The 14,528-nt window shown below is 37.2% G+C and overlaps 1 protein-coding gene across 2 annotated transcripts in view; it reads right to left on the reverse strand.

The window, feature by feature from the left end:
• The window catches only part of PEPD (peptidase D), a 145,985-nt gene that overhangs the window by 102,403 nt on the left and 29,054 nt on the right, over positions 1-14,528 (reverse strand). For both annotated transcript variants that reach the window (XM_031051961.2, XM_031051960.2), the window contains exons 7-9: positions 10,381-10,425; positions 3,014-3,089; positions 1,409-1,455 (exon numbers count right to left, since the gene is read on the reverse strand). In XM_031051961.2, coding sequence (XP_030907821.1) covers positions 1,409-1,455; positions 3,014-3,089; positions 10,381-10,425 — 168 coding nt within the window. The remainder of the gene's footprint in view (positions 1-1,408; positions 1,456-3,013; positions 3,090-10,380; positions 10,426-14,528) is intronic.

A 14,528-nucleotide genomic window follows, 5' to 3' on the forward strand; every position in this document is an offset into this window, starting at 1 on the left:
TTTTTTTTTTAATTGAAAGACACAAATCTTTTCAAAAGGTTGCTGTGTATGGATGAAGCTAGCCAGAGAAGAATGAAAGTCCTGAAGAGAAAATAGTTATACAAAGACTTCCAAAAGAGCATATATATACACACATATATATATGTATTTGCTGCATGACATTAAACCAAACTGCCAGGACCGTGACATTTAAAAGCACCTGAGAACAAACTCTGCTATATGGAAAATTTTGATTACTATCACCTTCTAGAACCAAAATTTCACTATCAGCACATATAGCATGGGCAATGTATAAAATAAATACAAACACAAGGTTCACTAATAAAGGTAACAGGGGAATGCATACCACATTTTCCCCCTGTTACCTGGCAGTATACGAAGCTGCAATTTGAAGCATATTCAAATTATGGGCATGATCCTATAGAGTCTATAGAAATTTAAACTGCTTAAATGCAACACTGTTTTTTCATATTGCATATATTGTAAGGGCATTATTTCTTTTTTTGAGCTACCTTGAAATACTGATGACAAATACTGAGATCACTTTATTTTCCCCTCACTAGGTGCTGAACCATCCTGTTTACTAACATTTGAAAAATTACTATCAAGAAACAACAGTAACTGAGAAATGGCTGCTGTTTTCTATTTCTTCATTAGGCAAATACTTTGAAACTTGAAAATACAGTATGCAAGCTAAAAATAAATGGATTTGGTGATCAAAACTGTGCTTTATATGATAAGTTGCTGCTGATCTAGTGTAAATATTGATTTAAAAGAGGAGGCAATGTTTTCCTTGTATCTAGACACATCACTACTGTATCAGTTAAGAGCAGCCAATCCTTCTTATATATGCCCATACAGCATGTTTTCTTCAAAACAAGAGATACAAGCTTCATTCTTACTGACTTCTTAACAGCTCTAGTAATATCCACTGCACTTGTGAGATGAGCTCCTTGTACAGGCTAAGTACAGGTAATGCTGACTTGTAATTGCAGGCAAAATGTAATTGAACACAGATTTTATAAGGTTCTTAAACACTCATATATGCAGTCCTCTAAGCAATGGGGCATTGTTTATTCATAAGGGCAATGTTTATCCACAAACACTATTTTATTGGATGACTTCAAACAATAACATTTATTTTGTTAAGCTTCTGTAAATTGCTAAAACTCAAAAAAAGAATTTTGCTCCAATAAGCCACAACCAGAAAATAATCAACCATCATCAAATACAAGTTTGAAACTGATAAAGTATCACCTCAAAATAATAAAATGATTGGAACTGTCATCAAATAGTAATGAGCTCTCAGTCTCAACTGAATCAGTGCTACTACTTTGCCTCAGCTACTGCTTCTACCCCTACTACAGATAGATTTTATTATTATTACAATTACTGAAAGAACTCTTACCTCTCCATCTCGTATTCTTTCATACCTGCTTTTACTGCCTTCATTACCTGTAAGATACATATTAACATGGGACATTCATAGCAGGAGGGAATATCATATTTATAAATTTCTGACTTATGACTGAGTTATCTCCAGAGGAACCTATATTACAAAAATATAATCTGTACTTAATTTAAATTTACATCAGTAGACACATTTTAAAACTACATTAGAAATCAAACTGATTTTAATTTTTATAAATGCCTGCAGTCTCCAGCAAAAAAAGCAAGTTCAATTACCAAACTACTATATCCTAATGAAGTGCAGCTCCTTGAAATACCAATGCTTAATTCTTAAAAGCCCTGGTGAACTTTCCAGCAAAGTTCTTTTATTTTACTTTTATGGAACGCCAGTAAAATGAAACTGTGAACTGGAATAAACTCCAATAGGAGATACTCTTTCAAACCTTGCAATCTGAATCAACAGAAAACTAGTAGAGTTAACACTATTTCACAACCCATAAGTCTGATTTTTGTTCTTGGATTTGCTGAATATGTGCACCAGTTTTATTCCTTTGCCTGTTTCTGTATTAAAAAAAAGTTCTAGGCAGCAGCTCTATGAAGAAATTCTCTCAGACATGACAGGATTATTCCAGGATGATGAAGGACCAACCAGAAAGAATGCAAATAACTATTCTTAGACTTCACAATTTTAACTTTATATTCCCTTGAAAATATTTTTATACTTCAGAGTTCAGAAATGTGAGGAGCAGGTGCAAAGACAACAGTTGAGTCAGTAACCTCATCAGTTACTTTTTCTTAAGTTCCCCCTGGTCAGTCAGAACTCATGGCATCTCTGCATCACAATATGTAGTACAGGATTAACACCCAAGTTAATTTTGTCATCAATACCAGCAGAGCAGTATGACTCCACTGGCACAGTGCTAGGTCCAACCTGGGTAGGCTTGCTGAGAGCATGGATTTGCCTTTGATACTGCTGTGTCAACTCAATAGCATCATGAAGTACTACACTGTTGGACATACCTACTTCAGAGGAACAACCTATGGAACACTATCAAACACTGAGAATCATTACAGAACAAACTGTAAGGATCTGGAGAGAGTAACCTATGTAGTTAAACTTTTCAGAGCTGCACATGCTGACATGGGCCAGAAGAATAATCTTCTTGATCTCTTGGCTGGACAGAGCTTCAGGCAACATGATCTAGTGTGAGCCATCTCTGTCCATGGCAGAAGGTTAGAACTAGGCATTTTTAAGGTCCTTTCCAAACCTAACCATTTTATGACTTTATGATTCTTCTTTCTCCCATCACTATACTGATATTTGTCCATACAGGAGATATACACTGCAAGCAGGTCACCTTCTGCTGAGGCTCCAGCTTTTATCCAAAACCACACTTCATTTCTCACATATCAGAAATGTACTAGTGAGTTCAAGGACAATGTAAGGTATATTACTGGGCTGTAATAGGAGGGATATTATCCTCTTATTTCTATCCAGCTTTTCCATTATTTTATTACTAAGTAATTCAGGGTTGCTGGGAACATTTCTGAGTACCACTGCTACACGAAGAACAAAAATTATTATCAGTAAAAGATCCATTACCTCTTTATGAGCTTCACTGGAGATTTTATTGGTGTAGCGCAGAACTTCCAACTCCATGTCTGTCTTAATCACACGACTTAAAGAAAAGTAGAACAGATATCAGGTTAGGTTGCAACTTCACAGCTTAAGGATTATGAAATAAAAACCCCTGAAAATAAAATGCATCACCTATGGCAAAATTACATCAAGTATACCTCAAGAGCTTTTACAGTATTCATGGCAGCAAAGGTTTGTTGACATTGATTCAGCATTAGCAAAACAATATTACAAAGGGAAGTCACAAGCATTTCAAATATCAGCGGGCATTATTTTAATACTAATAAACAAGTGGTCCAACCAACATTTTCCAACTCATTCTACAATACATTAAGAACAAAAGCAATGTATTTCTGCTTTTGCCATGGCCCAAATACCACTGCAAAAGGAACATTTCTACAAGCATACTTGATTTATTTTTTAAACAAAACTTGAAACTAGTTTACATAATGAAATTCCCAGAGCTCCAGAATTTCGATTTAGCACAATCTCAACTCCCACCTAGTTGCAATACCTCAAAAAGGGGAGAAGAGAGAGGGGGGGAGAAGGGTGGTGGTAATGAAAAAATGCTATTTCTGTTTGGTATTAAAAAAAAAACAAACAAAACAAGAAATTCAGAAACTGCAGCAGAAGTAATTACAGACATGATGTCCATTCTTTTTCATATGCTTCTGGAGGAAAAAAAAAAACAACTCAACCCCCTAAAAATCCCATCCTGTTCTTCATGCCTTATGAGATACTGAATTTGTGTCTATTTATGAGCCTTGATACTCTGTTCTGAACTCATCTCAAAAAAATTAACATTCTCTTATCTATTTGTATCACTTTCTACCATGTATTTCAAATAAAAGCAGCTATTTAGTGTGGCATGAACAGGGAAGCACAGATAGTTCAATACCATCTATTAAAAATCACCTACTCTCTCCATTGCTACACATACTGATTTCCTAATATTTCTCATGCTCATCTCAAAGGCAGCCGTGAAGTACATACTTAGCTGTTTACAAAGAACAAAACTACACCTATCGAATTGCATGAAAATATTTAAATTGTATTTTCCAGCTCCACTCCAGAGCTTGCAGTAGTTACAAAGTACCATAACTGTTATACTTTGAAACTGCCACCAAGACACCCCTTTGTCATTGTAACACACTCCTACCCACACTGCTGCAGGAAACTATTTACTGTATTTCTGCTCCTGTACTTTGTCTTAATGAATCCAGAAACAGGCTTCTCAGACATCAGTGCCTCTGATGAGTGATAAGAGCTTTTCCCATAGACAGGGATCACATCACTATGTGGCACAGCCCCTCCCCCACAAACACAACTTCTCTGGCAAGAGTTAAGGTACCTTTGTAAAAATGCCAGTATCAATCAAAATGCTCTTACAAACAGAAATACAGTAGAGGGGAATGGATTGACATTCTTAGTCAATTGAAATATGACACAAAACAATCATTATGCATATTGAGAAGTACAAGGTTTTAAAATGAACACTGAGATGAAAAAATTGCACTGGGATGATATAATCTGCTCACCAGGGGTGAGCAAACAGACTTCTGCTTCTGCCTTTCAGCCAAGACATAAAGAATAGCACCTCAAATCTATTCATGTTAGAATGAGGTAGCAAAGGCTTATATATATTTATTTAATCCTGTTCTTTGGAAGATTGCATGTACAGGCAGGATAATTTAATACTTGTTTGATGTGCCTTTATATTACTTTCAATATACAGCACATATCCCTGATCTGCAAGCGCCTCAAAAATAGATTGTTTCAAAATTCAGTTGTCTGATCTCTTAACTGGGATCTGCTAGTAATACACAACAGCAAGTGCAAACAGTATTAGAATTTATTTTACTGGGCTAGGTCATAAGGCTTCACGGTCAAGGTATTTTAGATCATACCTTTTTGGTATCTTTTTGCATTTACAAATTCATGCTCAGGCTCAGACTTTCCATACAATGCATCACCTTCATTTGTACAAGGTCAAGCACTGAAACATTTTACAGAAAATGTTTACTCATTCTGAGACCAATAAAACCCACTACCATTAACATGGAAGAGAGGAAGGATGTACAATCAGGCAGGGAACCTGATCAGCTTCACACTCCACTGGATACCAAAAGGAAAATATCACTAGGCTCCTATGTTGCCTGCCCTGGTGCTGCTGATGGAATTACCAACATCAGACTTGAGTAGCAGAAGCGCATGTGTTTCACCACTATCTCACTGCATAAAAAGCAACATTCCTCGAAGTCAGGTTCAAAGCACTGCTAGTCAAAGCACTCTGGTTAGCACTGCAGAGCAATCTTGAGGGTGATGAGTGGCCCACATTTCTCATGTTGTTTCTCCCCCACTTACAAGATAAGGCTAAGAAGAAAGTCCCACCTTTGTTCATCAGTGAACTTCAATGTTCTATTAAAAATGGCTCTCGGAGCAGTTACTCTGAATGCATTCACTAATATTTTGATGGGAACACACCATCTACAGAAACTGCAAAAATGTATAGATTCAGCATGTAATGCAGTTCTTGGATTAACAGGCAAGCCACTCAGTAAAATCAAGTTAAATTAGAAGCACAAGCCTCCTACTGTCAGGACTGACCTGTAACTTTTAACTTCCCTCCCCCTGCATTTTACTAGTGTAAAATTATTCCTTCTTCCTCATACTATTCTTTGGCATACCTTTGTGCTTTTATTTGCACTTGTCCATATGAGCAGGTGGTCTTTTCATGCATGTCAGTCATTCAACAAAAGAGAGAAATTTCAATACAAAGCACGATTTCAGTTCTGGAATTAAGTTCGGGCATTTTAAGTGGCTGGATACCAAATTTCATGCACAACCTATTTTCTACTGATCAAGTGGTCAAAAGCATACAGAATTCAAGACAATTATGAGATTGAAACTTGTGTAACTCAACTCTATTTCTCTAAACCAGTGCTTTATTTAAAGATACACAACTGTTTGCTTCCCTATGTGCATCCAGTCTTGATCATACTGCCAGAAGTATCTGTTCCCAGTTATCAGCTCAGTGTTTATCAGATATCTTCTTTTGTTGCTTTTAGTACATGTGTGCAACCCTAATGGCTGCTTTTTGTGCCATGCATGGAAAACATCTGGCTACATCCATTTTTCCTTATCCTTCTGGAAACATTATGTTTACAGACCACCAAGTAAATACAGATGCTACCCACAGAGACAGACTCCACAGTTCTGCCTTGCCTTCACCCTTTTTAACCCCTGCTGTTACCTTTCCATATTTTATTTATAGACATTTCTCTACCATAGTTGATATATTTATGCTCTTCAGCAAGTTTTAACTTGCTAACTGAATTAGCATTGAAGCCAGTAAACACAGTAACGCAAGCATGCAAAGGAGAAGCACTGCAGTACAATTCTGAAAGCCAGCTGCATGAACACCGAACACGGAAGTTCATCTTAAAACAGTTCAAAAAGATATTAGGGTTTACAATGTAGATAATAAAATCCTCTAAAACCTCAAAGAGCATATACCCCCAACCTTAAAACATTAAGATACAGATTATTTTCCCAGAAGAAACAATACAGTTTTCAATCAAAGTAATGCAAAATACAGAATACATGAAATCTTCCACACAGAACTATGAAATACCATATTTTTGGGGTTATAGCAAAATAAAGTATATGCAGGCAGAAAATGAGCTGTATATTATCTTCTAGCACTACCACAAACATGGTAAACAGACATTGGTATCCTAAAGTAACAAAAGGCAATTTTTTCGAAGTGCTAGTGTAAAAATAATTCCTTCTGACTTCTAGGGAGATAATCCAGGTGAGTTTTGACTTTGTCCTCTGTTAGATGATATTTTCTTTTCAAAATGCTGAAATCAATACTTAGAGTACACATTCAGTATCAGACCTGAAATGGGGACCCTGAAATTTACAATTTAAGTGTTTAAGTGTGTTTGTAGACACATTCACCCAATTGAAAAAAAAAAAAAAGTGAAAACACCCTATGCAAACTGCTGCAGTCTTGTCTGAGGTCAGATCCTTTTGGTTTATATTTAAGTTTCATAGCAAGTGAGAAAATGTTGAGAACTTGAAAAAGGATGAGTAAGCAAGGGAGGCAACAGATCCTTAATCACAAACACTTTGCCCCTTGTCAGTACTGAACCATTTTATCTGTATTTTATGAGAAGACTGTACAACACTAGAATTGCCTTCTGTAGCTCACAGTTCTCCCTGGCTGGTTCAGAAAGCTCAGACATTTCGCTTCTTGCTGGCAGCTTTGACAGTATGGTATAGATTGGAGTTTTACTGACAAGTATCGTGGTAAACCAGAGGAGCTCAGAGCTTGTTGAATTTGAAATTATATGCATCCATGCAAGCACATGATTTAAATGAAGCAATTTTCTACTCTAGAATATAACAAAAAAAATTAATCTTCCTAAAAGTAAAATATTCTTTATTCTAAAAATATTATTGCTTTCTAAAGAAAGTATCTTGGTCAATAACTTTATATTCCAAGGAAATTTTCTGCTTTAGGAAGTTTTACTATGCATAGCCTGTCATTCACATAGTGATTTCGCCAGACACTTAAATCCTAACAACCGTCCACAACGTACCTCTGACTTAAAATTAAATCCACCAAACTCAATAAAACCTTTTAAAACACTTTTGAAGGTACATATGAACTTCAGCTCCACTTAGAATTCCCTTTCCTTGAAAGCAAGGTGGAGAGAAGGCACACACTGAGCATCTCTCCCCTGTGAGATCACAGGGAAAACAAAATCAGAATTCCAGGCTGGCACTTGCAATTCACATAAAAGATTCTCTCCGCACCAAGATGAACAGCTCCAAGTGCTGCCTTTCTACTGCCTCAATGCTCCATCTACCTCAGGATAGATGCATGGACCTCATGTTTCTCCAACTCTGAGCTTCCTGAAGAAGATTTAACACCCCCATTAGCGCAAAACACAGAGCAGAAAAGCTTATGAGGTGACACCCTGGTAAGGCAGATGGAACTAGAATGAAAGCTGACTTGGGAATCAGTTTGTGGCCCTAATCCAAAGCCTTCTGCTGGTAAAACTGTCACCTCTCTCCCTGTAGTGCTGCTGTACCTACAGATTAAAGTTTGGAAGTTAGACCAGACCCTCTTCAGGTCACTTTTCTTGCCCCTGCTAACAAGAGTACGAAAAGGCAAACAAACAAGAGGAGCAGGAAAATGACACTGTCAGATTAAAGATGAAGATGTAGCTCTCTTCTCCACTTCTCAAACAGCTTGTCAGGTCACTAGGAGAATCCTCCTCTGACTGCTGGGCACATGATAATGAAGAGAACTGAAAGTTCCTTATGTCTTAAAAAACAAAAAACCCACACCATACCCTACACCAAACCAATGAACTAGAGCTCAAGAGCAGCTACCTCTGCAAGAAAATAAGACTTTATGAAGAGCTTCTAACCTGACTTATCCTTTGTTAGTTTTGTATGGTACTGTAGCATGGCATCAGGGGTCTCGGAGCATGTGTGAAAGTTTCTAGATCTTCCCTATCAATATCTGTAATAACAGGAACTTGACTAATTAAACCCTAATGATATTAGAAAAAAACCAACCAAGCAAAACCAACAAAACCAAATCCAGTTTTGCCATGCTCCTACTTTACCTAATTGTGTTTAACCTGTGCATCTGAAAAGCACATCCCTACACATCAATTTCCAGTCTTGTATTCTGTCTACATTACTCAGCACTTTGCATGTCAAAGGCTCTCGACTCTTAAATTCAGAAATCACTTCTGTGTGATAAATTCAGAAATCAATTCTGTAGGATAACTTCTTTGTTTTGGAAAAGGAAGGTCAAAATTCTAGAAGGACAGAAGAGGCGTGATTTAAAAATTGGCACACTGAAATTTTTGTGTTACAAAGCAGCACTGACTTTCCCCCTTCCACTCATCAGCCGGATTTGCAAGCAATGAGTCCCACTACTACACATCTCCAGGCCCACCAACGGCTCCCTAATGCAATGATGTCTAAGCAATGATTCCCCTCTTCCCACCTTCCTTTTACAACATTTTTGTGCCATGCCAAGCAAGGACAAATGGCTGTAATAACAGAAGTGTGACCTACTAAAAATTCTACATATTCCGAAATCACATTGATGTTCAAAACAACATCTCCACATTTTTCCAGCTGGCAATTAGACATAAAGGAAGACAGCAGATTGTTCTCAGCATATGTGCTACTAATAAACATTAAAAGAATAATATGTAGTAACATATATTGCAATAAGCTACAACAGTGGTAGTCAGAGTATATACTCTCCTGTTTGTATTTTAAGATTTTGAGTTTATCTGTCTTAACTAAGGATTTGATTCCTCATTTCTAGATTAATACACTGAAAAAGCTTAGATAAAAACCTAATTCAATAACAAAAATCTACTGTGTTGTTTCTGCAGTTAATTTCCTAAATGGAAAACTAGAAAGCCCTAGTTACGGAGCAATCCTGAGGACAAAGTCAGCAACGCTGACCAGAACAGGAAAACTAGTGAAATGCAGTAGTTTTGTAAGCTACTACTACGCTTTGCCACATTCTCTAATTGTGTCTATTCTAGATAGGCTACAGCAGCAGTCCCCTAGAATTATAAAGTATAGCTACATTAATAATAATTCAACAGAATTAATGCTTTTATAATAAAACCTAGGGAAGTAATAACACCTTATTAAATATTACCTGTTCAGACAGTTTCAATCTACCTTTGATTTTTTTGGTTCTAGAATATAAATTATGAATTATCCTCATTCTTTTCTTATTCATACAAATTCACATTTACACAAATGTGACTTAACTCCTAACACATCCTATAAAAATCTATATCCAGACACAAAGCTTAAGGAATGACACAGAAATTCTTCACTTTTCAGTGTTTTTACCTGTTTTTACTTCTGTACATTATTGCCACCCTAAAGGGTGAAATCAACATAATTAAAACCTAGTAAAGTAGGATGCTTCAGCTGAGGAATTACTCTCTGAAGCAACAGAATCATAGAACAGTTAGGGTTGGAAAGGACCTTAAGATCATCAAGTTCCAACCCCCCTGCCATGGGGACAGGGACACCTCGCACTAAATCATGTCACCCAAGGCTCTGTCCAACCTGGCCTTGAACACTGCCAGGGATGGAGCATTCACCACTTCTTTGGGCAACCCATTCCAGTGCCTCACCACCCTTACAGTAAAGAACTTCTTTTTTATGTCTAACTTGAACTTCCCCTGTTTCAGTTTGAAAGAGTTATCCCTTGCCCTAATATAAGCATGTTCAACGATACTCAAAGAGACAGATTTTATGCTACTCACCATTCTGCAATTTCAGGATGAAGGATTTTGTTGTTCACATTAAATCTATATAAAAAAAAAGCAACACGCAAATATTTAAAAAAAAAGACACACAACAGCAAAGATTACATTTTTTTCTTAACTGTGCCTTCTCTGGGGACATAAAAACTTGTGAAAGCAAATAATGTATTGTAATTAATTACAGATCAGTTCAGATCCCAGTAAGCAAAGACAAAACATTTGTCTTCACTGTGCAAGTGTTTTATTTTGAAATATATGAGACTAAACCACATATGTAATTTTAAGAATGTGGAGAAACCAGAAGAACAGTATGTTCAGGACACATTCCTTAAACTTCTTTTGACAAAGATAAAATGTTATCACTTCACTGCTATGAGTGTGGGTTGAACCAGATCAACCTAGAGAAGACCCTTCCAAAGTGTTCTGTAATTTTAACTTGCTCCTTAAAAACCCTTCAGTGAAATTAAACACAGTGAACTGCTAATTTCATCCTTCGTTTTATGCTTTTCCATTTTTCTGTGCACAGAATGTGGCATGTGATAAACAAGCTTGCTTAGAGGACTGTGAAAACAATCTCTCCTTGTCTTTTTTGACCTAGGGAGGAGGCAAAGCAAAAGTTTTCATTTCATCTTGGCCTCAAACACTTAAGTATTTTTCTGTTTATTTTCTGCCTTAGCAATTCATATATTTTTGGAACTAGTTTGAGGCTCTCTAAACAATAACATTACAGTGGCCAACAGAGTAAGAAGCTGAGTAATTAAGTGGAGCACAAATAGATTTTCAAACATTGTTCAAGGGGTTTTTTTTGCTTACAATTTAAATGCCCGAGGAGTGTTCTGCACCAAAGATATTTTTGTCTGACTGCTGGTACCTCAGTTATGGCATTTAAGAGAATTAAAATACTCCAAGGCTCCTAAAAGATCTTTAGAAGAATGTTGTAAGGCAGTAATTCATTTTCCCAAATTTTTGAAGGAAAAATTAATCTATTCCAGGTTATGAACCGTTTTTTACACCTCAGAAGGGACCAACAAAAGCACAAATCCAATTAAAAAAAATATTTAGAAGTCACTCCTAATTGTACTAGGGTCTTCCTGCATACTCAGATAGCAGGAAAAAAGACCACAAAAATCTATGTTTCTCTTTTTCAAAAACACATGCTCACAAACTCATAAAATCCTAACAAGGTAAAGGTTAATAGCTTTGTGTCACTACTCCAGGGTAGAAAACAACAACTTATCTCAACATTCAATAACGACAAGCTGTATGGTACTCAGTATTATGAGTATTAATTAGAAACCACTGGAAAAGCAACACAATACAAAAAGCCACAAGTCACAGAACAATGCATCATTATAGAATGATTGGAAACAAGAAAGTCTCATAAAACCAGAGAAAAAAGGCGTTTTTTCAATTTAATCACCACCATCCCAACAACTATTACCTACGTACAATAATGCAGAAATAATTCTGGGACGGAAGAGCCCGTTAAACACAAAGTTATAAAGAAGAAAATATAACAATGATAGACACTACTCAATCTATACAATTTCTAAAAAAAACAAAAGCCCGAGCTCCTTGTTTGGCCGGAAAGCATATCAACTGACACCACCACAGAAAAACAAGAGACAGAAGAATTAAGCTGGAGCTGCAACGACGCAAGGACATTCAATAATTGTCATCAGTATGTCAGACAGAAAACAGATCAATGAAGGCAAGTGTAAGGAGACACTGCAGCACTGCAGAAAGCTCCAACAGCAGCTCTATGCAAATATGACAAGTATAAACTATGGTTATTAGGAAGTAACAAAAGAAAATAAAGAGCAGGGAAGGGCAAGTAAAGAAGGCAGCTGATGAGGCTCTGAAAATTCACATCTCTCAAGAGCCTGACACACTCATTTTAACCACAAGCACAAACGGATGAAAACAAAACCAAATCAAATGATCAAACACAAACCTCACAACAGAAGACTGTCTCTCATCTGAGCATTAAATAAATACAAACAAAAAGGGAAAACCTATACACCAGTGCAGATTTGTAATAGGTCGAATAATGCTATTATACAAAGGAAATTTCAGTCAAGATATGTACCATCTCTGCTGCAGGCCCTGGATTTTTCCTCTCCTGGCCTTAAATGCTCATCTTGAGCTGTCTTTGTGCTGCCAGAAATGCAAGTTTTAGTTGATGGCTGGAACCCTCTACTATGTGGCAGCTCCTTAAAATTACAGTTGCTGTCAATTATGGAAGTTAATTAAACACACAGAAAGGGGGCAGGATTGGAATGAGAGGGTGTAGGGTAGGGGTAAAGAGGCAGGAGGTCATCAGTCACACAGTAGTTTTATCTCTCACCTGAATGACAGACTTTCTGATATAATGGCAAGTGGAAAACAAGATTTTAGATCTCTAGGGCACAGCATCAATTCAGACTTAGAAGAGAACCTGATCTATTGTATGTAGCTTTTTCAGATAAGCCAACGATTAAGGATTGAGCTGCCTCAGCTTTGCTTAGCTCGAGATAGCTGTGGGTCCTGTCCAAGTGCCCACGGGCCAACCTGTTTATTACTGCCAGACTTCTAAAACTAATGATTCAAATTATGCTTCATTTCAGTTACCAACAAGGCAGCTAAACAAAATGCATCCCTAAAGTTACTGGTTAAATATCAAGCTCAAGGGGAAGAGCTTGTCATCACCAGCACAAGTACACAATGGTGTTTAATTCACACAATTTGTGCACAAAGTCCTGTATAAAATCACCCTACCATGTTCTTCTAGCAGAATTTTGATCCTGCTAGACAATAATCAACTTACTTTTAAAGAACATGTACTGCCCTAGGGTTAAGGGAATCATGTAGCACAAACCAATTCTACATTTTTCCGTAATGTGCAAATAGACAACACTTAGATGATGAGACATGTGGTCTTAGGGAAGAAAATAAATTGACATTTTGCTACAGCTGCAACCTGTAACATATTAATGCTCCCATTTAATTAGCACAGAACTAAGAAATGCTACACTGAAAAGCATGCCCAAATTAATTTCATACTCAGTTGTCCTTTTAGCTGCAAGACAATTTAATTAATTAAAAATAAAAGTTACAAATCTACACCTCCTGTATAATAAAAGTGTACAAAGAGACCCTATTTTGTCAGTTTAATGAATATACCTTGTGTGTATATGGTGAGAAAATTCTAAACATACTCATACACAACATTAGAATTTTCTACTCTTCCCAACACGAGAGTCTTTCTTCTAACAATGGATCTCACTACACAACAGGGAAGAGGCCTTTTAGATGGTTTTCACTGTCATGCTCAAGAAATACATTCTGAGGGAAAGGAATTCACTGAAAAACTGCAAACATTTAGGTACAATTGCTTACACTATCCACTATTTCCATCAATTGATTCTGAGGACGAAAAACAAACAAAACCAGAACAAAATCAAGCAAGACAGCAAGCAAAGATTTATTCAACAGTGGTTTAACGTATATGACACATTTTCATGTCCTACATAACTGGCACACAACTGGATTTACAAAATTCCTGCCCATTTTCCAGTCTGACAAATGGGTCCATGAATTAGAAAAACCAAAAACCCACCACCCACAGAACTAGCCGTTATTAGCAAACAAAAGTACTTGTCTAGAAAAAATGCATTGGCACTACTTTAGAAATCTGCCTTCTACACTTTAAGCCACCTGAAGCAAATGACAGCAAGTCACTTCTGTGGAATTTGTAACAGCTGCAAACAAAGCTGACCCGAGGGGAGCTACCAGGAACAGCATTAGCAATGTTCCAGCTCTCCTATCAGAAGTCCCTGTCCCAGGCTTCTCCCTTCATGGGACAACGGGACTACCCACTGCTGAGCAGGACAACTTCCCAAGCACCACCATTGTCCATTTTTACAGACTGTAGCAACATGCAAGCTTTTTTATCAGCAAGATACTTTGCTGACAGAGGGTAGATTTAGATTCAACATTAGAGATAAGTTCTTCCCAGTGAGGGTGCTGAGGAGCTGGCACCAGCTGCCCAGAGAAGCTGTGGCTGCCCCAGCCCTGGCAGTGTTCAAGGCCAGGTTGGACCAGGCTAGGAGCAACCTGCTCTAGTGGAAGGTGTCCCTCCCTATAGCAGGGGGTTGAAACTGGATGAG

This window comes from Melopsittacus undulatus, chromosome Z, assembly GCF_012275295.1.
Source record: "Melopsittacus undulatus isolate bMelUnd1 chromosome Z, bMelUnd1.mat.Z, whole genome shotgun sequence".
NCBI lineage: Eukaryota > Metazoa > Chordata > Aves > Psittaciformes > Psittaculidae > Melopsittacus > Melopsittacus undulatus.